This window comes from Lytechinus variegatus, chromosome 2, assembly GCF_018143015.1.
Source record: "Lytechinus variegatus isolate NC3 chromosome 2, Lvar_3.0, whole genome shotgun sequence".
NCBI lineage: Eukaryota > Metazoa > Echinodermata > Echinoidea > Temnopleuroida > Toxopneustidae > Lytechinus > Lytechinus variegatus.
Genome location: NC_054741.1, coordinates 22,619,002 through 22,643,713, shown reverse-complemented (window position 1 = coordinate 22,643,713; position 24,712 = coordinate 22,619,002). Strand labels below are relative to the sequence as shown.

General features: G+C 35.4%; 1 protein-coding gene across 3 annotated transcripts in view; it reads right to left on the bottom strand.

The window, feature by feature from the left end:
* Nucleotides 1-9,168: 9,168 nt before the first annotated feature.
* Nucleotides 9,169-24,712, bottom strand: part of LOC121407591 (serine/arginine repetitive matrix protein 2-like) — a 61,245-nt gene continuing 45,701 nt past the window's right edge. For 2 of the 3 annotated variants that reach the window (XM_041598736.1, XM_041598737.1), the window contains 15 exons: nucleotides 23,556-23,629; nucleotides 22,668-22,829; nucleotides 22,211-22,254; nucleotides 21,638-21,763; nucleotides 21,004-21,252; nucleotides 20,275-20,496; nucleotides 18,556-18,686; nucleotides 17,607-17,970; nucleotides 16,180-16,348; nucleotides 14,438-14,596; nucleotides 13,749-13,898; nucleotides 12,294-12,490; nucleotides 11,838-11,921; nucleotides 10,797-10,887; nucleotides 9,169-10,435 (listed from right to left, as the gene is read on the bottom strand). In XM_041598736.1, coding sequence (XP_041454670.1) covers nucleotides 10,329-10,435; nucleotides 10,797-10,887; nucleotides 11,838-11,921; nucleotides 12,294-12,490; nucleotides 13,749-13,898; nucleotides 14,438-14,596; nucleotides 16,180-16,348; nucleotides 17,607-17,970; nucleotides 18,556-18,686; nucleotides 20,275-20,496; nucleotides 21,004-21,252; nucleotides 21,638-21,763; nucleotides 22,211-22,254; nucleotides 22,668-22,829; nucleotides 23,556-23,629 — 2,329 coding nt within the window. In that variant the 3' untranslated portion in view covers nucleotides 9,169-10,328. The remainder of the gene's footprint in view (nucleotides 10,436-10,796; nucleotides 10,888-11,837; nucleotides 11,922-12,293; nucleotides 12,491-13,748; nucleotides 13,899-14,437; nucleotides 14,597-16,179; nucleotides 16,349-17,606; nucleotides 17,971-18,555; nucleotides 18,687-20,274; nucleotides 20,497-21,003; nucleotides 21,253-21,637; nucleotides 21,764-22,210; nucleotides 22,255-22,667; nucleotides 22,830-23,555; nucleotides 23,630-24,712) is intronic. The other variant, XM_041598738.1, reaches the window with a different exon arrangement.

Sequence of the window (24,712 nt, the reverse complement as noted above, 5' to 3'; positions counted from 1 at the left end):
GGCTGCAAAATTTATTAGCGCCACCATCAGGCTTCATTTTATTTCTGTAGAAAGAGACCCGCTAAGTTACTTTCCAGGCCAAAGTAATCAATTTTTTGTGTGTGTGATTTTGATTTAAAGGAAAAGTCCACCCAAGTCCACCCCAACAAACAGTTGATTTGAATAAAAAGAGAAAAATCCAAAAAACATAATAGTCAAAATTTCATCAAAATCGGATGTAATATAAGAAAGTTATGACATTTTAAAATTTTGCTTATCACAAAATAGTTATATGCACATCCTGGTCGGTATGCAAATGAGGAGACTGATGACGTCAACCACTCACTATTTTGATCACGTGAAACATGAAATATTCCAATTTTCTCCCCTTTGTCAAGTAAAATAAAGACTAATTCCACCCTGAACGTGTTGAATTAGCATTGTTTAATATTATTCAGTCAAGCTGGTCTTTATGGTCAAATCTGTAAAAAATGTGTAATTCAAACTATAAAAAAACAAAAGAAATAGTGAGTGACATCATCGACTGTCTCATTTGCTTGTCACTGAGTTGTGCATATCACCGTTTTGTGAAAAGGAAGCAAATCTTTAAAATTTCATAACTTTCTTATTTTACATCTGATTTCGATGAAATTTTCAGCATTATGCTAAATAGTTTGATTTTTCTCTATTCATTCAAATCTTCATTCTCTGGGATTGACTTGACCTTTAAGAATAAAAAAAAATACTTTTGTACATGGCTACTCACCAGAAAGTGCTGTGGTGAGTAGTGAGGGGACTCTAGACTAGTAGAGTCAACGCCTACAGCCAAGCCTTGCCCTAGCTTGGCAGCCGCGGGCCTACACCAAAAGCTTTGGTCTCTTTTATGTTGGTTGTTCTGATGATGTACGTTGGCTCCACTCACCAAATACAGAGACCGAGTTCTAGCGTGATCTGTACAGGGGACTCAATCGCCATATGTTTATGTACGTAAGTTCGGAAAAAAACGGAGTGAAGTTGCTTGACAGCCAACATGTTTTCCCCTTTCAAGTTTCTTTTTCCCATTTTGGTGCATTTCAGGCCAAAAGGGAATAATAATCTCCATTTTGGTTCAATTCTTTTCAGTATTTTCATAAAATAAAGCCAAAAAATCGATGTGCCCCGTGAGTGGCCGGGGGGATTTTGCATTGTAAGCCCGGGGGCCAGTTACATTGACGAGTGGATACCATGCGCGACCAAAAAACACGTAAAAAGGATGTCTTTTTCACGACAGTGCACATTACGTACATAACGTGATAAGGGTGTCAAAAACACAAAAATAATGAAAAAAGGGTATCTATTTCGCGAGGAAAATTACGTGTTTAGGGTCGAATTCTGATAAAACAAAATTAAAATGTTTTATAAACTAAAGGATGTCCTTTTGCCCCAACACTTTGTGTTTAAAGTACGATTTTTGCGCGAGGTGTAGGTGGGGTCGTATTAAACCAAATAAGGTAAAGCCGATGACCGAAGGACCCGTAACAATAAAACATTTGTGTACTTGTTTAGACTTTAGGGGTTCATTTCAGGGACCATTTGCCAAGAGTATCGTTTTGCATGTTTCCAATACTTGCTAAGGGTAGGGTTTCACATGCCAATAGTAATTACTTGTTAAGGGGTGCATTTTCAGAATATGGAAATTATGTGTTTAGGGTGCTTTTCGAGACCCCATGGTCACGCATGGTATCCACTCGTGAATGGAAGTGGCCTCCCCGGGATTGTAAGTCCCCTAATGCCCAATGGTGGCTGCATGATAGCGAGCTGTCTGTGAAAGAGAAATTTTTAAAAATTAAAACATGCTGAAAAACTCCTCAAAACACACGGCTGGCAGCTTTCTACCACGGGCCTAGACCAAAAGCTTCAGTTCAGTCTCTGTATTTTGGTTGTTGCGCTGAACTACGTTGGCTCCACCATGATAGTAAAATGTCAGAAATTGTTGAATAAATCCCACTGACCCCAGAAACAACGGTTATTCCCGTCTACTGCAGGCTGCGGGCCAAGCTGTACAATAATTTCAATTATTTTATTCGTCATCCACTTTTGATGAAATTTTCAGCATTTTTTTTTGCTCTGAGTATGGTTTTTACGGCCAAATCGTGGTTTTGGGAACCACTCGTTGATTTGTGTATGCGCACTTGTGTACGAAGAGAATGGAGGTGGAAATAAAGCGCTGCTGTATTAAGTGAACGGTAGTTCCCAATATCACGATAATGCCGTTTTTACATTATATATTAAGATCTAGGCCGGAATATCTTCAGCCTGTATAATTCATTACCATTTCAGATGTGCAGAAAAGACAAATCACCCTCCCCGGCCCCATGCTGTACTGACAACAGTACATAAACTTGAATACACGGGACTAGCATTGTTTTTGCAAATGCAAGTTTGGTAACGATTAACGAATTCGCGAATTTCCCTCTTTTAACGTAATTTTTGAGTCGAAAACTTTAAAGCTGAACTTACTAAATCAATGTCCATCCACATCCTAGCGATTAGAGCAGTTGTATGCAGCTCATGTAGGCATGAATAACGTGAAATCTAAGCTAAGACAAGTTCACCAACTCGTCAACAGCTACGTGACCGGCCCGACCGTACCGGAGCTTTAGTACAGCTAGCTAGCTAGCTGCAGGCGCTGGCAATCAGCGACCCATAGCAGACAGAGGAGACAAAATTTTTTTGTGTTTTGACACAAAATCATTTCGTCGACGGAATGATTTCGCAACGGAACGAAATGAATAGACAGAGACGAAATTTTTTTTGTGTTTTGACACAAAATCATTTCGTCGACGGGATATCGCATCTGAACGAAATGAATAGACAGAGGAGACGAAATTTTTTTGTGTTTTGACACAAAATCATTTTGTCCACGGAATAGATATCGCATCGGCACGAAATGAATAGACAGGGGAGACGAATTTTTTTTTGTGTGTTTTGACACAAAATCATTTCGTCGACAGAATAAATTTCGCATCGGGACGAAATGAATTTTGTGGACGAAATTGATTAAGGGTGACACAGAATAAATTTCGTATACGAAATCACACTGCATCATGACGAAATGATTTTCGTTTGAGTGAAAAAACAAAGTGTGCATACAGAATTTTCCATTGGACACTTTGGGCGCCATTTCGTTGGATCAAAATTTATTTTGTACATACGAAATAAATTTTGTGGAGCAATTACATTTCGTCTCAACGAAAATTGATTTCGTCGGACGAAATTAATTTTATGTGACAAAAAATAAATTTCGTATACGAAATAAAACAGCGTCATGACGAAATGATTTTCATATGAACAAAAACCCATTTTGTGTACGGAATGGCGTGAACTGGACGGAATTAAACATCGGACATTTAGTGCGCCATTTCGTTTGATCAAAATTCATTTCGTATGGCACGCCAAATAAAGTTTGTGGACGTAATTACATTTTGTCTAGACAAAATTTATTTCGTGCATTTCGTCGAGACGAAATTAATTTTATGTGACAAAAAATAAATTTCGTATACGAAATAAAACAGCGTCATGACGAAATTATTTTCGTCTGAATAAAAACATATTTTGTGTACGAAATTACTTGATTTGCACGAAATATACTGGCGGACACTTGGCTTGTCATAGGAGGGGGGAGAAAAAATTATTGTATATTATGTTATGTATATATATCCATAGATGTGAAGATGCCGATGATTGTGCAAAGTGCTCAATGCTATATAAAGCAGAGCATATATTCATATATATATATATATATATAAATAAATAAATAAATAAATAAATAAATATATATATATGTATATTATATGACAAGAAATATTTTTCCATAACTTTATGAAACATGTTGTGCTTAGGGCCTATGTGTTCATTCTTGTTGCTAGCACTTATCTGTTAAATAAGATATATAATCCTGTTGTACCAAAATATTCTGTTTTCAAGTCAATATACACCAAATATATTTCCTCGCACTCCATGTTATCATTTTATGTAGTGACATATGCTTCTTTTCATGATTGCACCCTTTTAAGGTCTGCATATTAAACATTTCCAGTCTGTGCTTATGTTCACATTACTGATTGGTGAGATAAGTCTGCTCTTCATGAATTCCTAAAAACAGTCCTTAAAATGTCCCTTTTCTGGTCTGAATATCAAAATTTTTTAGCACGTGTAAAAAAAAAATCACGAATGCTGATCACAATCACAAATTCAAATTCTACTCCAGAGGTGAATTCCAGTTACGTTTCACTCAAATTATGGTACACATTTTCTGTTTGAAAGGTCCGATGATTATAAAGACGAATTGCAATCTTCATTAAAATGATTCAAGATTCACCTGTGAAAAGGCCCCAAGAGCATTACAAAAAACCCATCTCAACCAAAACAAATTGAGCATGAAAAATACCCCTATTTACTCTGATTCTAAAGAAATGACAAAACACACATTTAGAACATATCTTCCTCTCACATATGACTTTATTCCTTCTTTCATCTGCATTATATCATCTCAAAGAAAAAAATAAAGAGTGCATGCCACAAGGGATACGTAACTCATCTTTAACCATTGTGGTTAAAATTTAAACAATTTGCATTCAAAATGGCAACTTACTTTATTCTGAAATATAATTTATATTTGTTTTCTTACAAAATGTACAAGATCTACATCTACCTTGACAAGTAACAACTTTATACACAATATATTATTGTCATGGCAACAATATAACCATATTGTCTCTTTTATCATTAATTATGTGATATCAAAAGACAAGCATGTATGATCTGGATAAAAGTTTTAAAGAAAGTAAAAAGCAAATTCGCAAAGTTCACAGTATGCCCAAGTCACATATCTCATCTATGTAAAGACAATCTCCCCTTTGTGAGTTTTCACTATTACAATATCCTGAACCATCCTTGCATGCCAATGCCATAATGTAGTACATTTACACTTAAAAATTGGGTAATCAAACATTTTTCAACTTCACAATTTAAGAAGAAATGTCATAAGATATGAAATAAATCCTGTATTTGTAATGGGAGGGGAATAGTTATATCATACATACCAAGGATTTTGAAATATGATTGGTCAAAAGGAAATCACATGATCAAATATATTTAACTCCAACAATCACCCTAAAGAAGTTTGATATCTCTACTGACACAGAGTTATACCACAGAATTAACAAATGCCTAGTTATACAGACCTTGTTAGTCCATATACGGTACATTTTCTCATCTAACATTATAGTGCGTCCAAAAGACTGTTTGTCACTTAAAACAAATAGTGGAAATGTGATCTTTCTGGTTACAAGTTCTCGAGGCTCAATAAGTGTATTGCACATCAGGTTTGGGGGCTTTTAGCAATGCATTGACTCTTTCTGGGGAAAATTTGGGACTGAAGTCTTTCATGATTTATTTTCTTATTTATTTTTTCAGAGACAGGTACATGCGTATTTCCTTCTTTCATGCAAAATACATGAAATTTCAGAATTGGAATATAAAGAAAGTATTCAATGGGTTAGACGCCACTTCACTTCCTCAGAATATGAACATTGGCCTATAAGCTTTCTTTCTTAAGCTTTTCTTCAAATAATTTATAGTTACATTTCTTTTTTCAGAGATGTGACACCTGCATAAGTTTAAAAAAAGACAGTAACCACAACTGAAATTAACTTGAGGTACTGGGATATTGAACCTGAAAGGAGGCATTTAAAATGATATAGGTGGAAGATAATGATGGGGAATCGAGTCATTGTGCCGAAGACCACCTGTCAATAAGGAAAGTAAGAACCAGTACACTGGTATACATGGTCCAACTAAATGTCCATGGTACTTACCCATACCACTAGGACTACTTGGATCTTAAAACAATTCTGTGTGCTTCTTGTCTCTCAAGGACACTTGATCAACAATGATATCAAGTGGATAATGCTCATGCTGGTGTTGGAAGAGTTGGGGGCATTGGTGAGGTGATAATGGTGATGATGATGATGGTGATGATAATGATGGTGATGATGATAATGGTGATGATGATGATGATGATGGTGATGACGATGATGGTGATGACGATGATGGTGATGACGATGATGTCTCTAACACATATTTAATCAATGGGGATGATATCAAGAGGATAATGGTGGTGCTGGGGGCATTGGTAGTGGTGGTGGCGGTGGTGATGATAATGATGGTGGTGGTGGTGGTGCTGATGGTGGTGTTGGTGATTCTGACAAAAGCGATGATAATAGTGGTGGCAGCGGTGGTGGTGGTGATGATGATGATGATGGTGGTGGTGTTAATGATAATAATGGTGATGATGATGATATAGATGAATGTACCATGTTGTCTTTACTTAATTGAAGACACAGAAAATAAAAAGAGGGAATGTATTGATCACAGCTCCACTGACTTCATTTGAAATTGAAACAAAAACAAATTTGTATCCAGCACTATGTAAGTATAGGAGAAAGTCACATTTGTCAGAAAGTTATGGGTTTCAAAGATGAAACAATGAAATCACATGGTTTGGATCGTCATGATTCAATTCAAAGAAGATTGGGCTTTAAATTGTAGAAAGAATTTATGCAGCTTACGGAGAAATAAGAAATATAAATGTTTCTTTTCTGGTCAACTATTTAAGTTTGTGTGGCCTAGTGAAATAGATATGGCAACAAATGGTGTATCTGACTTACAAAATGCATAGTTAATATCAATGCACAAAATTAATTGTATGGTATGTATACAAACCTTGTCTGATCACTAGAAATCTTCCATAATGCCAAATCTTCATTCAAATATGAAAATAGCGACATTCTTTATTGAAAACATTGGTTACGGACAACAACCTACATACTTACGATTTTCTAAAGTAGCTTGGCAATATATGGGGTCCGCCAGAACCAATACACAAGATTGGATTCTACTTTAACTCATTCAAAAGGGTAAGTTGGCATTTTCTTATTTCTATATATAATGCATAGGAATAGAGAATGACCATAGGTGAACATTAAAATCCACTTTCAATTGCATATATACAAATTACATACATTATTTATCTCATATTTCTTAAATTTTCTGAATTACTGATCAATATTCACAAATCATTTTCTTTCATAAAAAATAGTTCATCTTGTCCAAAGATGCATTATATGCATCAGTACATAGTATTAAGACTACGTAGGTCCACAATGATACGACTCAATAAATAAACATAATATATGCCATTGTACTTTGCCAAATAGGGAATAGAAGTAAACTAGTTGGCAAGGATATCTCCAAATTAAGCTCTAAGAGCTTCAACTTTCATATTTACAATTCATATTGTCTTATTAATCAATTACATAGCATTTGCTAATTCATGATTCTGAAGATGCCTTTTATCAAAGCATGGTTTATAAGGTGGCCTTGTGGTTTTGGGCTATTAAACCAATATTACAGTGTGATGACGTAAGTTTGACACCAAACCGAAAAATGACTCCTTGACATCAATCTCAAATTTTACCGATAATTTGAGTTTAACGTGAGTGATTAGTAATAAATGGGATGATATATTCTTCCTGCTTGATTGATTTACTGAGGCATGTGGGGGCATCGGGGTCTAGTGGTTACGACTTTCGTCTCTCAATCAGAGGGACGTGGGTTCGAATCACAGCCATGGCGTGTTTTCCTTCAGCAAGAAAACTACACAAATTGTGCTGCACTCAACCCAGGTGAGGTGAATGGGTACCCAGCAGGATTAATTCCTTGAAATGCACCGAGCGCTGGAAGGCAGCTCTAGCAAAAAGCTGGGGTAAAAATAACGTGCCTCGGAATAGATTATTTCTCGATAGATGGCGCAATATAAATGCCTATTATTATTATTATTATTTTATAGTGAAATGGTTACCTCTGGCATTCCTTCCTACACGGAACTGGAAGAATATGATTCTATTCACTGACCATGATCGAAAGAATGAACCTGCACACTTCCCCTTTAATTGTTTCACATATTGAAATGCCTTAGTGGCAATACCATGACTCTTACATTATCGCCTAAAGAACGATTGTTAAATACATTTTTTTTCTCTCAGAGAGAAAATGTAAATATCCCAGATATAATCGAACTCGGCACATCCCTCCTGGCATTTAAGATGTGCTGGAAAATGCACATTATGATGATTGCTACGAAATAAATCAAACAGGTTTTTATACACCTTACATAATACAGATAAAGCCGATATGAATCTACTTCAGATTTTTTCGATACCCGTTTCACACATAAAATCTAAGCTCTTGCAAAATACCCTGTAACATCTTACTGTCACAGAGATATGACAAGTGTTATCTATCAAGAGATTATTTGGATAGTCGATTGCTAGCACCACAGTTTCATGAAGAACAACAATATATAACCAATATTTAGGAATAAACACATGCATCCGACATCCTTTACGCAGAGGCATATAATCATTACTTGTGTACAGACGTTCTCATCAATATACATGATTTGGATATACTACATTTCTGACATTGTGTTCAGTATTACATTTGGTATCACATATTTGTAACTGTACCTTCTTTCTTCATATTACCATATGAGTTCATGGAAAGATGAGGTATGAAAGAAACCCTTTGTGAAAGAAATAAAAAAAGGAAATTGAAAAGAATGGTTCATGTGTTTAGGATGCACACTGGATTATTCTGTCTCCACTTGGTCTAATTAACAACTAGGTGAACTAAACATGGTCCAACTTCATTGGCTGGTATTCTGATAATTAAACCTAGTTTCAACCCTAGTCTAAACCAGGATTTTAACCCACATTTTTATGGAATGCTGGGCTTCATAATACATGTATTTCTTCCATATTCATGACAATTGTAATGTATCAATTAATTAATTAAAATTCATATCTTTGTATTGTCCTACTATTTCCATTTCATGACTAACTCGATTTTTTTAAAAACAATTTTTGAAGCAGGATAAGAAAGTTTCTTAATTGGTGAATGAGTTTACAACTGGCATTCCATAAATGTGTGGTCTAAGTTAAGGTTTACCTAACCCATGGCTATCAGAATACCATCATTTGTGTCTACAATAATTAATCAATCTACAAAAATTCATCTTACTATTTGTATTCCACATGACCTAAAAACAAGTTTGCCTAACATCCAATTTTGTCTATAGTACAGTCTATAAGGTACTTGGGTTCTTCTTTAATCCGGCAAAGACAAAATGGTAATCAGTCTGGAAAGGATTTCCATCAAGTAAAACTCAGAGTAGATATTAGAACTTCAGGAAAATGGACCAGGTTCCAGCGACAAAATGAAATGTGGGCTTAGAGTGTTCAAAGACAACACTTCTTGAAATAAGACCGAGTGTTTCCGAACATATGAACACAAACCAAAAGCATATTAGATCAGAAAGAGGGAGGTATGGATAAAAAAGAAAGACAAAGTAAAATGTCATGGAAAGATGTGATTGATTTTTTAAAAGCATGTTTCTATGAATAGATAAGTGAAGCTGGAACAATGGAATAAATCGTAACGGAGTTGAGGTCACGTACCATAATATCAGCAGAAGGACAATACAGATTTAGATGAACTCTGATAATGGATATTATTATAATGGATATTTTGAAATTTAAATCACAGGGAAGAGTAGTCCCATCATGTAGATATTTATGATAATCAGTGGTGTTTATTAATCATTTTTGGTTAATGAAAACTTCTTAATTTAACGACTGATTACTAAACAACTGGGAATCAAAACATTATTCACTCTCATATGTAAAGAATCTGGCACATACTATAAAACATGAAGTCATTATTAAGTAACCATTTAAGTTAATATAATACTGTTTATTCTGGTTCAATGCCAGGTGTAAGATGGTGGTGTCATGCTGTTGAGTCAATGTTGTAGTCTTATCCAGAGCGCAGTTGAGTGTATGTTGGTGCTTTAATGCTGTTACCCTTCGCCCCTAAAACTGCTAGGTGTATACTTGTGCTAAAATGCTGTAGTCTGTGGAAAAGCACTGGTTGAGCGTATAATAGTTTTACGGTGCCATATTCATCATCAGAACATGGCAAGAAGTGTCCATCGGTGCCATAAAGGTGTAATTAGTTGCAAAACACACACTGTTGAGTGTATACAGGTGCTATGATGCACTAATCTGTTGCAGAACATGCTGGGTGCATAATGGAACCAGAACACCAAACACTTTAGCAAGAACACTGTTGGGTGTTTACTGGTGCTATATTGCAGTAGTCTTTAGCAGAACACCCCTTGAGCGTATACTGGTGCTAGTGTATTTAGCTTCGGTAAAAATCAGAGCACTGTTGAGTGCATACCAATGCTATAACTCGGTTGTCATCAATGGAGCACCATTCGGTGTATACTGGTGTTCATAAGCCACATATGGAGAGTAAGATACTTGTTCATAAGCTAGCCTTCCTTCCTCACCTGTAGTAGAAATAAGGAAAGAAAATGAAGCTGAAGAGTTATTAACCAATATTTTAATTGATTCAATTCTATATGTTCAATAATGTATTGTATTTACTGTTTCCAAATGTCTATTATTTAATATATCATCAATTCATTCATAAAGGTATTGCAGTCATTTATTAATTAATTCCATCATTCAATCCATCAACATCATCAATTATTTTAACTGATACCATTATGAGGTGAACTTTCAATTCTAGCCTTATTCCCAAAAGATAAAGATGATGATGATGATCATCATCATCATCATCATCATCATCACCAATATCATTATTACAATAGATATACATGTACTTTAATAATCAATCCAAATTCTTACCAAATGCCATAAGAGCTTCCTTGGCTGTGGTCTTCACATCGTCTATGTCACAGCGTACTAAATACACCAACTGTTCAAATGACTCTGATGCCTGTGAAAAAAGAAAACCATTGCTTCAGAAATCAGTGAATTCAAAACTTCCCACAACAACATGACGAGTATAATATCATAAATGAGGGCACAATTTAACAGATTTTAATAGATAGTGGCTTACCAGATAATCCACAGAAACTTCTATATGGTTATCTGAAAGTGGGAAAGTTTCATGCAATGTATCAAACTTATTTGCCTTGGTATATATTGATCAGTCTATAATATGAATACATTTCATTGATGTGTGCATAGTAATTATAATGAATGATGATTGATTGATGATTGATATTCGAGGGTCAATGATTGATAACACATGTACTGATGGGGGTAAAGGGGAAGGGGATACTGACTGCTGCAGGTGTACAGAAAATCCAGACATTCCCTCTCATTTGCCAGGACAAAGTTAGATTTTATACCTTGGATTTACTACTTCTACTACTAATAAAATGTTCCATTTGTAAAGTGCAGCTACTATAATTGCGTATACTCTACTGTGCTTGATACTTGGTATCATATTATTACGTCGGCTGTAGCTGAGCCTCAGTATAGGCACTGAAGCATTCAAGGAATAAATCTTACTGGGTACCAATTCACCTCACCTGGGTCAAGTGCAGCACAATGTGGGTAATCTTCTTGTTGAAGGAAAACAAATCATGGCTAGGATTCGAACCCACGTCCCTCAAATTGGATTCAAAGACGAAAGTCACAACCACTAGACCACGATGCCCCCACGTTTACTAGTAATAGATGTATTACTAACTTCTACCTCAAAATATCACACAAAATAGAGGTGGACTGAAGAAAAAAGTGTGGTGGCAAAGCAGAAGAGAGACAGAAGAGTATTGAAAGGGGCAGGAGAAGGGGAGGTAGATGGACAGATAAACAGATATTGAGACATAATACAAAGAGAGATAGGGAGGGGAGGGGAAAGAATGAAAGATAGCTAACCTGCATAGCAGCTAGAGCTGCACAACCAGCCTGACGTAGCGACAGGTCTCTTTCCTCAAGGCATTCCAGGTATACTGTCACAGCCTGTAAGGAAAAATAAACAACTTATTAATACCAATATAAATAAAAACAAACTTGGACACCATTTTCTTTCATACATAGAACAATCCAATTTGATTTTTTTTTTGCAGAATATCCTCTATATCCTGAATTCTTTATAATCATGACAAGAATTCTCTTGACTCAAGTTATCATCTTATCCAATTCACTTACAATACATTTTCAAAAACTAAAATTTATCAACAACCCACAAATTCAGATCTTTAAGAACTATTAATCTTTTTAAATTTCCATACTTCAAATCCTTTCTACCACATTTAGCTACCCTTAGTAAACTGCTTTTCGAAACTACGGATATTGCGAATTCCGCTCTATGAGATTGAACAAAATGGCTACCTTTTGTCTGATATCATCTTCCTTAGCAATGGATTCTAGATACATTCTGACTGCTGCCTGCACAGTGGCGCTGTCCTCTAGGAGCAATAAACCTAGCGCCCTCAGGTTACCCGCTGGTAAGAGGAAGCCTTTGGGGATCCTCTTGATGGTTCGCAGGAGCTCGGGTCTACCGGGTTCTAAACTTGCCGTTAATTCAACTGTGAAATTAAAAATGCAATAGAAAGTTATGAAATCATTTCATCTAATTCTTTCAGAAGAGCACTGTCTTAAGTTGTTAGCTTTGAAATCAATTTTGGGTTGAGGACCTATGATGAAGAATTGCACTTGTAAATATTTGAAAGGTAGAAATAAAGAATGAGAGGGGAAAGAAAAAACAAGGGAAAGACAAATGGAAAAGACTTATTTATTTATTTATAAGTCTTTTTTTAGTAGGGTGGCTCCATCAGTAATTGATATACTGTTGTCCTTGGAGGCCCTACAACAAAAATACAAACATTTAACAAACATGAGTATAAACAGTGTACAATGTAAGTTGAAACGAACAAACTGTAAAGAAGAGAACAACACAAGGGGCCAGTTTATAAATTAAGACTATTATAACGCCAAAATAAAAGACTAAATGAGGATTCGGATGGAGCATTTCTTGAAAAATTAGGCAGATTGTTCAAATTGAATGCACCAGCAAAAGAAAAACTTTGTTTGCCCATTTCTGTTCGAACTATGGGCAAAATCAATCCTGTGCTTTGTGCACTACGAGTACAAGTACTATGTACAGTTTCAGATTTTTTTAAAGATACTTAACAAACTGATTAAGAAAATATCATTTTACATTTAAAATATTTCCATCTATCTTCGATGGGAACCCATTTCAGTTTGTTTAAATTAATTTGGGTAGGAGTTCTTAAATTGGATCCCAAAATTACCCTGGTCATTTTTTTGTGTTGTTTAATCATGATATCTTTTGTGTTCTGAGCACAACTTGACCAGGCATTACTACAGTATTCAAACAAAGGTAAAATCAATGCATTAGCAAGGAAATTTAATCCTTCCAGAGGGAAGTATTTTCTCGAACGACCAAGTAATGCTATCCTCGATCATATTTTAAAAAAAAATTTTTGTCACATGTTCTTTCCAATTTAATGACGGATCTAGCCAAACTCCTAGGACTTGGGAAAAGTCCTAATGAATAGAGCTATTTCAATTCATTTTTTCCTTTCTTTTTTTTTAAGAATTGCATCATTAAGAAGTTACTTGGGAGATCTTGGGGGCATCTGGCAGCTGTTTCAATATAAATCAAGGTATTACTTGAAGTAAAGAAAAAACACTGACGATAATGATCAAATCACACAAATTCCAGATAGATTTTCATTGTTTTGGGGATTGACAAATTAAGGGTATCAAAACATACTCCAGAAAGTGAGGACTACAAAGTTATATCAAAGGTGATGTGCTTACATTCATTGGTGATGTCATTTAGACATTTCTCCGGATGTCGTCTGTTCTCTTGTGTGAAGAAGGAGACATATTGGAATAATGTGATAATAGTCTTTGGGCTCATCAAGTCTGCAGGCCTCTCAATGATCCTATTGCACACACTATGGAATACTGAAAAACAAAAGGAAAAAGAAATGAGCCGTCATCATCACAGATTCATTAGTTTTCCTACAATGGTAGGCCCAATTTGGCAGAAAGTGTATGATCTGGGCCCCATCTTACAGAGAGTTGCGATTAATCAGATTAATCGCAACTATGGACAGCAAGCAACGTCAACATCTATTACGCATGTTTGTTCAAAATATTTTCTATGATGGATATTCATGCATTCATTGTTTTCTTGAAAATATGGTATACAAAACTCTTTTTCCTATTGCTTCGTATTTTAATAATTTCGTTGCTACATTTTAACATTTTTTCTTCACTAATTGCTCATTGAACCTCATCTGTTAATACACATGTAAATGAAAGCCATAGTATTATCCTTATGAACAAAAAAGAGGCTAAAGTCAACCATAATCGAAATAATCATAATGGATGAAAGTCTTACACAATCGTGGGCTTGCATCTGGTTATTTGATGCTTATCTTCGGTTTGCTTCCCTGAATACTATTTTTGGCAAAGATAAACTATTTTTCCTTGATGCTTACCATCATCTGCTATCTCAGGGTGATTCGTTCGGAGTTTAGCTCCAAACTTCACATCCAGCTGAAGAAGAAATGAGTCGGCATTCACATAGAGGGCCTCCTTCTCTCTGCATTGTTCCCAGAATTCCAAGAGTGGTAGATTCAGCTTCAATTCCGGAAGAACTAAAGGATTACAAGAAAAGTCTCAGAATGCTTTTTATCACTGCTTGTTGACTCAATTGTTGTTGAAATTTGAATGTCAAACTGTCTAGATACATAGCTTCTTAGTAATTGTGTGAACAATATATATCAGTCAAACATAAATTTGTAAGACATATTATATTTCATATATTGTTCTTGTACAATTACTGTATTAAATTATTTGGCTAGTGGTTTGATTGCTGCATTATCACATCTTAACAAATAGGTCACATTACAACTAGTTTGTTTAAGTTACTTTTTAATTCAATGATACTTCTAAAATGATGTTGAAATAAAAAAAATAGGACAAGTTAGACTTGGAGGGACCATGAACCAAGTGATTATGCAACATACTCTTTAAGCAGATGATTGCGACCAACTTGAATAATTATAATGTGTTATTATGAAATAAGTAGAGCAATAAGCATATGATTTCTTTCAGACTGTAATCCTCATAGAAATAATTTTAGAAATAAGATACAATCCTCTTCACTCTTACCACCTATGAAAATTAAGTTCATTAAAGAGGGATGTCCCTTTTTGCAGGTGTAAAAACATTGGCTTCATTTCATGAAACTATTTTCACTAACTAATTCTAGAAATCTGTGACAATTTAGCTTTCAGTCAATAAAACAGCATTATTTCTGTAGCTTATACAAATTATTTGCAACTTGCCAATTTTTATATGAAACATGGCCCTGATGACTTAAATAAAGTGGTGTTAATTTGAGAACAGCCACATGAAATTTTCAGTGTGGCAAATTCATTCTTTACAATAAAAGGGGGTATGAAACTCATGTCTTAGGTCGGTAACAAAAAATAGCAATATATCATTAGGCCGATTTCCACAATTGCTTACATTGTTGATTATATTCATGTAGTTGTACAATCAACTATCGGACCGATTGCTAGATATACATAGGATGGGGTCATGGAGATTTTCACACCCTTTTTTTTGCACTTGCCAAGTATATTGGAGTTTGCAAAATGGACAATTCAACTTAAAAGTTAACATTAGCTGGTCAATAAGCTGGGCAAGCTAGGCATTACAAGGTCACTCACATTTTTTAAGAAAGCAAAGGAAGAAGAGTAGGTAAGGCCAGGGGGAGGGGGGTAGACAAAGTATTATTGCACATCAACCCTTGCATGTTTATAAGAACTAGTATTAAAAATCTACATGCACAGGAATTTTAGTGCTGTTAGATCAAATATTATATACATATTTGGTCATAAGCATAATAATGAATGTAATATGAGTGTAAGACCTCTGAAACATCTGAGTTTTTTTCATTTTTTTATTTAGTTGATAACTATAACTATTGTGATTTATTATCAAATTTTGCTGCAAATATTTTTTTTCAAATTTGTTTCAAGCAATGGTTAAAACGGTATATAGATGAGAATATGATATTATGAATGTCCATGGGGATCCCAGTAGTTAGGAATGGCAAATGGAATACACATTTTGTAGTAATTGCAATAATTCTTTTGATGGCATTAAATATGGGGTTGAAAGATAAATAGATGTGGTTATATGTGAATGACCATGTAGTATCCTTGCTCACCCAGCCCTAGTATACGTTGGGTACGACCGGTAATACCTTCGTCCGCCGAGCTGACATGGACGCCGCTGACTGCTAGCACAATCAGCTGCTCGATTATTGCTGCTTGCTGCTGGAGCTTGTTCAATGCTATCGTCTCCTTCAGTTTGAGGGGACCAAATGCACCAAGATGCTGCAGAGATGACAAGGAAGATTATTATATAGATTTGTTAAGTCATAGGCCCATATTTTCAAATTCAAATTTTTTTTTTCTTCACATCTATAAAAAACAAAACAAGATACAGTACATCGGGATACAAAGAATCAAATGATTCCATAATGATAGAGTTAAATAACATCGAAAATTGCAAAATTTGGACAAAATAACAAAATATATAAGGTAATGGATGGGATGTGAGGGAGTAGCAAAAAGCCAGTAGGCCTATCTAGGCAACTCCCTGGTTAACATTAATTACTGAAAATCTTGTTTAGATTGCAAGAAACATATAAAATATTTGAATAAACAAAAAAAAATAAAGAACAAACTGAAAACATAGACAAACATAAACAGTTTATCTCAAAGTGGGGCTAAATTTGGGGAGCCACATGTAACACATATCTCCCAATGGTATAAGTCCAAACCATGAGCACATTTTGTTCTGAAAGTATCAAATTTTTCTAATTAAGGTTTTTTACATCTAAAAAAAGATATTCAAAACAAAATTCTCACTATTAAAGCAAGGGAGAAAAGTCCAGAGCACAAAGATTTTGTTTCCCATATATTTCATCATGTGCGGTCTTAAATAGAAATTTATGATAAACAAGATGTCACAATATGGGTCATGGAAATCAAGTGAATTTAGTATGATACTTGTTCATAAGGGACCATGAATGACCAAAAAAATGACTACATTACAATAATTGAAATGCAAAAATTAAAAAAATCAAGAAAAAGTGTCCCAATTTACATTTGAACTGAATATAGGATCATGTAAATGATGCTTTGTATGAAACTGCAACAGATTTGAGGAATCTGACTCCAATATTCACAATACATTTGAACTTGGTCATATGCAATGAAACATCAAATAGCAAAAAGATTTGCAGTAACTGCTACTGGTCTGTGAACAACACAGACAGTTTTGACTGCAATGTAGGATGTACAATAGGTTGCACTCAACCCAGATGAGGTGAATGGGTACCCAGTAGGATTAATTCCTTTAATGTAGGAGCGCTGAAATGCAGCTCTGAGCTAAAGCCAGGGTAATAATAATAACATCGTGCCTCAGAATAGAATATTTCTAGAAAGATTGGCTATATAAATGCCTATTATCATTATTACAATATCACAAAGGACTTAAATGATGCTAAATTTGATCTTAAGACTAGATGTCATGCTGTAAAGTTTGAACTGTTCTAACATGGGATAAGCATCTTTGTGAACTACTTACACTCAACAGGTATTCCGTAAACATGAGATGATGAGTAAGAGTCACGTCAATGGATTCACTTCCTGTCGTCAAGTTCTCTTCTGAACCAGGAAGACGCTTCATGCTCCCGAAAGAACTATCCGCCGGGGACTCCAGCAGACGGTTCCCCCGCTGCTCGTTCAGCTCCAGCATGCGACTCTCCCTCTTCTCGCTAAGGTCCAGAAACCTGCTGCTTCTCTTGACAGACGAGTTGCTGGATGGTGACCTGATGCCACGAAGCTCCACCTGCGATGGGAGGTCCTCTTCTATACATGTCGAGTCACTAAGACGGTCTGACGACACGGCTACACCGTCAACATTATCACAGGCATTCTTGCGATTTGTTCTGAAAGTTACAGAAATGTTGAAAACATTTGCAAATATAAAAGTAATATACATAATATCATCCAAGGTAATGAAGGTATAAATTGCTATGGTCAGAAGATGACAACAGTTAAAGATTACTCCAACACCCAAGATGTATTGATTGATTTGAAAAAATATATATACATTATTATTTTTGTGTAAATCGATTTCTCATTCTGCCACTATTTTGGACTAATAAATTACCCAGAACATTATCATACATGTCAACAAAATTTGGTTTTCATAAATGTGCACATATAAATTGCAATTAGACTCGTCATGTGCAGGGATACCACTTCATCTAGAATTAGCCATTGCCTACACAAAAAGTCTGTTTTCTATTGCTGAAAACAAGTTTTAAAAGTCTACAACGTGGCATCCCTAGTCTATAGAACACTTGATAAAAGAAAATAAAACATCTGTGTGGGCTATTTCATAAATCAAACAGAAAGAGCTCTTCTTTTGGGTTCCTGAAATTGCCACATTAGAATATCCACAAAGAATGTTCAGCTTTCATTACTGATGACAAGTATGATGAACAGGGCATCACTACACATCTACTCACTCTTCCATGCTGGACGAATCAACTGTGTCACTCAGACCTTCATCTATCTCATTCAGGAAGTCAAAACTATCTAAAGCATTCTTGACTGAAAGACTGATGGTTGACTCACGACGCTTCTTATCAAGATTCTTCTACAAAAAAGATTTTAAAAAAAAGAACAAAGGTTGATCTGTGAAAAGGCACTAATTACAGTAGACATGAGATTGTCGAAGTCAACTAGTCTAGATTACAATGCAATATAAATGGAAAAGTCTAGGCTCAGACAATTGTAATTGTTATCTGTTGGGCAAGACAAAAACCTGGGCAATTTAAATGAGTTACGGTGGCTACAAAATGATGAATCTGTTAATTTTATGGTTGCAGTGGTGTGATAAAAGTCTGCACCATTCAAGTGACTTCAGGTAAACCCAACAGCTCTCTGTTCATTTAATGAAATGGTGGCAGCAGTGGGATGTAAGCAGGCATCATTCAAATTATTTTGGGTGAAACCAGATGGGTGTCTGTTCATTTAATGGAATGGTGGCAGTGTTGGGATATTAGCCTGCACCATTCAAGTGACTTTGGATGACACCATACTGGTCTCTGTTCATTCAATGGCATGATGGCAGTGGGGGGACATAAGCTGGTACCATTCAAATGACTTTGGGTGAAACCAGACTAGTGTCTGTTCATTTATGGTGTCAGCGGTGGGATATAGCTAGCACCATTCAAGTGAGTTTGGGTGAAACCATACTGGTCTTGGTTCATTTAATGGCATGATGGAAGGGGGGGGGGATAAGCTGGTACCAATCAAATGACTTTGGGTGAAACCAGACTAGTGTCTGTTCATTTATGGTGGCAGCGGTGAGATATAAGCCTGCACCATTCAAGTGACTTTGGATGAAACCAGAACAGTCTGTTAATTGAATGGTATGGTAGTAGCAGTGGGATATAAGCCTGCACCATTCAAGTGACTTTGGATGAAACCAGAACAGTCTGTTCATTTTGTGGTGGCAGCAGTGGGATATAGCCTGCACCATTCAAGTGACTTTGGACAAAACCAGAATGGTCTTCGTTCATTTAATTATATGGTGGTAACAGTGAGATATAAGCCTGCACCATTCAAGTGACTTTGGATGAAACCAGAACAGTCTGTTCATTGAATGGTATGGTGGTAGCAGTGGGATATAAGCCTGCACCATTCAAGTGACTTTGGATGAAACCAGAACAGTCTGTTCATTTTGTGGTGGCAGCAGTGGGATATAAGCCGGCACCATTCACGTGACTTTCGGTGAAACCGAAATGGTCTCTGATCATTTAGTGACTAATGTTTGCTTTGATAGAGACTTGATCATTATTAGGCATATCATTAATTTCCCGCTAGCCATCATATTATATTGGAGCCATCTCACAGCAGAATGGAAATATAATAATGTACCTGAATCTGTATTGAGTGGTGATCAAATATGAGACAAAATGACATGAGTTTAATAGTGATTGAAAGTAACTATTTATACTTGTATTGTTATTATCTATGCATGTATTAAATTGACATTGTAAGGTTTTTACTCAATATGTGGAAAATAAATTGAAAAAAAGTATCCAATATCCACTGGATAGATTGGCTTGGAGGGAGAAGTTCATGGTGACCTAGAAGGCACTGATGACTCCTTAGAACATTGTTCTTCCCTATGTAGTGGTTGATGGTGAATGGTACTAGTAGTAGTAGTAGTAATTTACCTTGAGGAATGAGTCTAGATGAGTTATCTGTTGTTCTAATGGTCTCAGTTCACTGTACTGTCCCGTTAAGATCTCTAATAAGCGAACAACGTTGTGTAATGCTTCCTCTAATGTTAAGGTTGGTGACGATGAGATCTCTACTGGCTTATTTTGTTTTGGACGCATCGGTGAGTGCGGAGTGTCGGAGGAAGAGGATGTTGATGCTGTACTTAATCTCTTTTGCTGCAAGAAAATGGGAGAAAAACATTACTTTACATCTCTTATTAAAGATATGATCAATGAAACAGACAAAGCTTTCAGTCATACATGCTTGTTACTAAGCAAACTATTTCTTTATTTCATGAAATAATGATATAATAATGGAGCAAAATGGAAAAGGTTCTTCATAACAATCATTAACACAGGTATAACGAATTGATTTTTCATTAATTTGAAACTTTGAAAGGTCACTTTTTCTTTTGCTTGGACTGGAAAAAAGATGAACTTCCACTTCCTCACTTTCACTTCAAGTAAGCTCAACAGTGGTCTAACACATACCTAGAATTACCTGTAACAGAATGGAAACACACATCCTCTTTTCTTAATTATGTAATAAGTATATGTTAACATAAAAACAAACATGGCAAATGAGTCTAGCTTACATAGTTGATGGAAAAAAAATGTTCCAATTTGATTTGCAGCAACATTATGTTAATATAAGAAGTAATAAGGCAAATGGGCCAAGCTTACATGAACATTGATCATAGAATCGGTTAGCGTTCTTTCTCTCCGATGATACGAGTTCTTGTTGAGCTGTTTGAGATCTTCTTCATCCACATGGAAAGGACTCCATGTTACAATAATGTTCAATTTAATTGTTCCAGTTTCGTTCACATCTATAGTCAAGTTTTGCGGTTCTGCTCCATAGAAATCTGACGTATCAAACTCCAGGTTGCCAATGGTGACGTTGGATCTTGCAATACCCCTGATCTCTGTGACCTATAGGTCAAAGGTTATAAAAAAAAAACAATGATATAATTATCTCTGTGACCGATGGGTTAAATGTCAAACAAAATAATGATATAATGCTTACAAACAAACTCACAAACAGTGAGTGGCCAGAAATTGTCATACACATGAATTAATTTACTCTCCCAGATGCATCATATTATACAAAGGAAAAAATTATACCTTTCTAGCTTATTTTCACCAGCTATATTATCTGAATTGCAATGATTCTATTTACAGAATGCACACATATTTGTATGTATTACTTTCAATCTGTAAAGCACTCCAAATATGAATTATAAGAGAAGAAGTAGATGATGAATAATGATGTGCCATTTTATGCTAATTGATATAGGGAGATATGAAGCTTGCATACCTTTATTGTGAGGAAGTCTCCAACCATAGGATAAAGCACAATCTCGTCACCTTCCCATGTCTGACTTAGATCCTTCTCCACCTTACATTTCGTCTTCCACTTTTGAAAGCCATACTTGAAAGTGATCTGCGGAATTAAAGACAAAGTTTACAAAAATGCTATAAGAATTTAACAAAATCATTGTTTCACTGACTAAATTTCACATGATTCCACCCTTCTCCATTAGGAGTAGCTATGACAACGTCTGACTGAACTTTTTAAAAGTATACCAAAAATTCCCCCTGACAAGGAAAATAAAACATTCCATGATCTAGAGACAACACAATTTCTGGGGATAACGACTAAACTAAGTGTCATTTAGTATATCAATGGCCAAATCTGTTATGTCAAGTTTGCAAAGTTCTGTTCAGTTCAGGGACTTGTTTCATAAAGACTTGCATGCACAGTTTCAATTACAAATTTACTATTGGCCAATCAGATTGAAGTATTTCAGTAACTTTTATCCATTATTACAAATTTTTATTCTAACACGTTTTATGAAATGGGCCCCTGAAGTTAGGATAAGACACTTACTTCAAAGACATCGCCTCTTGTCACTCGTGCAAACCCAGCAATACCTACAATTGAAAAATATATAAATCATATAACATTCATAAAGATAATATTTTAGCAAAGATCTTAAAGGTTACATGTTACATGATGAACAGCAAATAAAATTGACATTGTCAATGGTGAACTTCTAATATGATTAGAGAATGGACTGTGTTTATTTTGAAACATTTTACTTCAAATTCAGTCTGTGAAATAAATCACATTACCAAGTTTCTGCACATATATGCCTTTAAATGAAGCCTTAATTTTTAAAATGTTTGTTTTGTATGCCAAAATTATTTTGATTAACTTTTTTCATATCTGCTCCTTTATATCTCACTTTTTCTTCAATGATCTTGAATGTTCTATATAAAAATACAAATCTCAATGAAATGAAAAAGAACTTCAATTGTCCAATGCTGATAAAACAGAACCTCACCCTCAATCTTTAATACAAAGGCACCAAGATTAGCCTCCAATTCAGCCTCCATATGGCACAATGCTTGCGTGCAGTCTCGAACCCCAACCTTAGCCTCACTCACAGGCTCCTTGGCTTTAGGTGAATGGGCGTCGTGATATGCTTTAACCATGTTGACTGCACCTATAACACAACATGGGTTGTAAAAAAATTACAAATAATGTTTAAAAATCATATTAGGCTAGACAATGAACATAGAACAAATGCATAATTTTCAGCAAACTGATATCATAATGCGATTCTTGGTTCAAATTTATTACTAGGCAACTCAACTGATAACACAATGATATTTGGTTACTGAATTTTAATCACTTAATTATATAATGATTACCCAATTATATGCATTACTGTAAAGCATTGTGGAGGGGAGCTCTGATGATGCAAAACAGAAGTTATTTATTGTTAGATAAATAGTACAGAATGCAGTCACATTTACCCCTATTTTCTCCCCTAATCCTAGCCGAGTACCAACAATCCAATTACTGAAAATTAATCCAGTTAAGCTCATTTCTATCAATGCTTCTTATTCCCTTTTTTCATACATGCTGGAACCAATCTTTATTTGAGGGGGGGGGGGGGGTAGGTCAAATTGGCAATTCAATAACTGCATGGTCTGTTTGATCCCAATGTTTAGTCAGAAGCCAAAGTCCATGCATTCTTATCTTACTTCATGAGCTGGTGAAATCATGATAATTTGAGATCATTACAACATTCCATATGAACTAGAAAACTGAGACAAACCATTTCATGAAGGTTCCACATATCAGAAGTACATCGGATGTACATACTTTCTGGAAATTGCCCACATAAAACAAATAATCACGTAATTTCCTCTATTTATCGCTTTACCTTCTCTGACTTTAAGCTCCTTCTCATACAACTCCTGAAGCTCTTCTACTTTGGCAAGATGAAATTGGAGTTTCCTTAAAAAATGAACAGAAAAATAAAAATAATAATCATAAGGTTTATAGGGCGCTTAATACAGATGTTTCAAAGCGCTCAATTTTCTGATTATTAATTACTCACAAGGAATGTAATAGCAAAATCCAATCAATTAAAAAAAGACATAAATACACTCAACTAAAATCATTATCAGGCATCTACAAACTTACTCATAATAATCATGCCACCACAGAATGTGACTGAACACCATTTCACATTTCACACATTCTTATACCCCTTTCATAAACCCAATTACTATGAATTAGGCGGCTAATAGCAGCATAATTTGGTCGTAAAATTGGAGGAGGACAAGAGTTATCAGCATTACTCTGATGCTGCTATTATCCGCATAATAGTGGCATCGGGATAAGATTTTGAGTTTATGAACGCATTTCCAAATAATGCGGATAATTGCCATGGTGCGGTCACAAGGTCACCCTTTTCCAACACAACCGCATCGGAGGGGGCGTGTCCAGTTGTCATGGCGATTATCCGCCTTTTTCAGGACGGGCGCTTGTTAAAATAATGCGGCTGATTTTCGGAGTTTATGAACGCAATTTTTATTGAATTATCCGCATTACTCTTAGGCGGCTAAATGGAGGATAGGTTTATGAAAAGGGTATTAGTTAAATCTTTAGATGAGGGTTCGTCTAGGTCAAACATATGTACATGTACTACACTAATTTTATTACTGAGAAAATTAAACATCCTTAAATGTAATTGATATTACAGTATTATCTGCATGGTATTCTGTAGTTACAAGGTAATAGAACGATGAGGGATAAGGATTTTGAAAATTACTGAGCACTCCCTCTTCTTCGTGCGCACAGTTAGAATGATTCATGAAAATTTGGGAAAAGTAATATCAAATCTTGCCTAGAGAGTAGAGACCATGATCCAACCATCAAACTAAAATGTGGGAAGAGTAAATTCAAATCTTGCCTAAAACTCCTTTTAAAGACCATGCTCACACCATGGTTTAGTAACTAATTTCGCTTACAAAAATTCCCCTGATCATTCTACTCATTTCCTCTTTTCTTCAAATGTAACTCCACATCACGGGG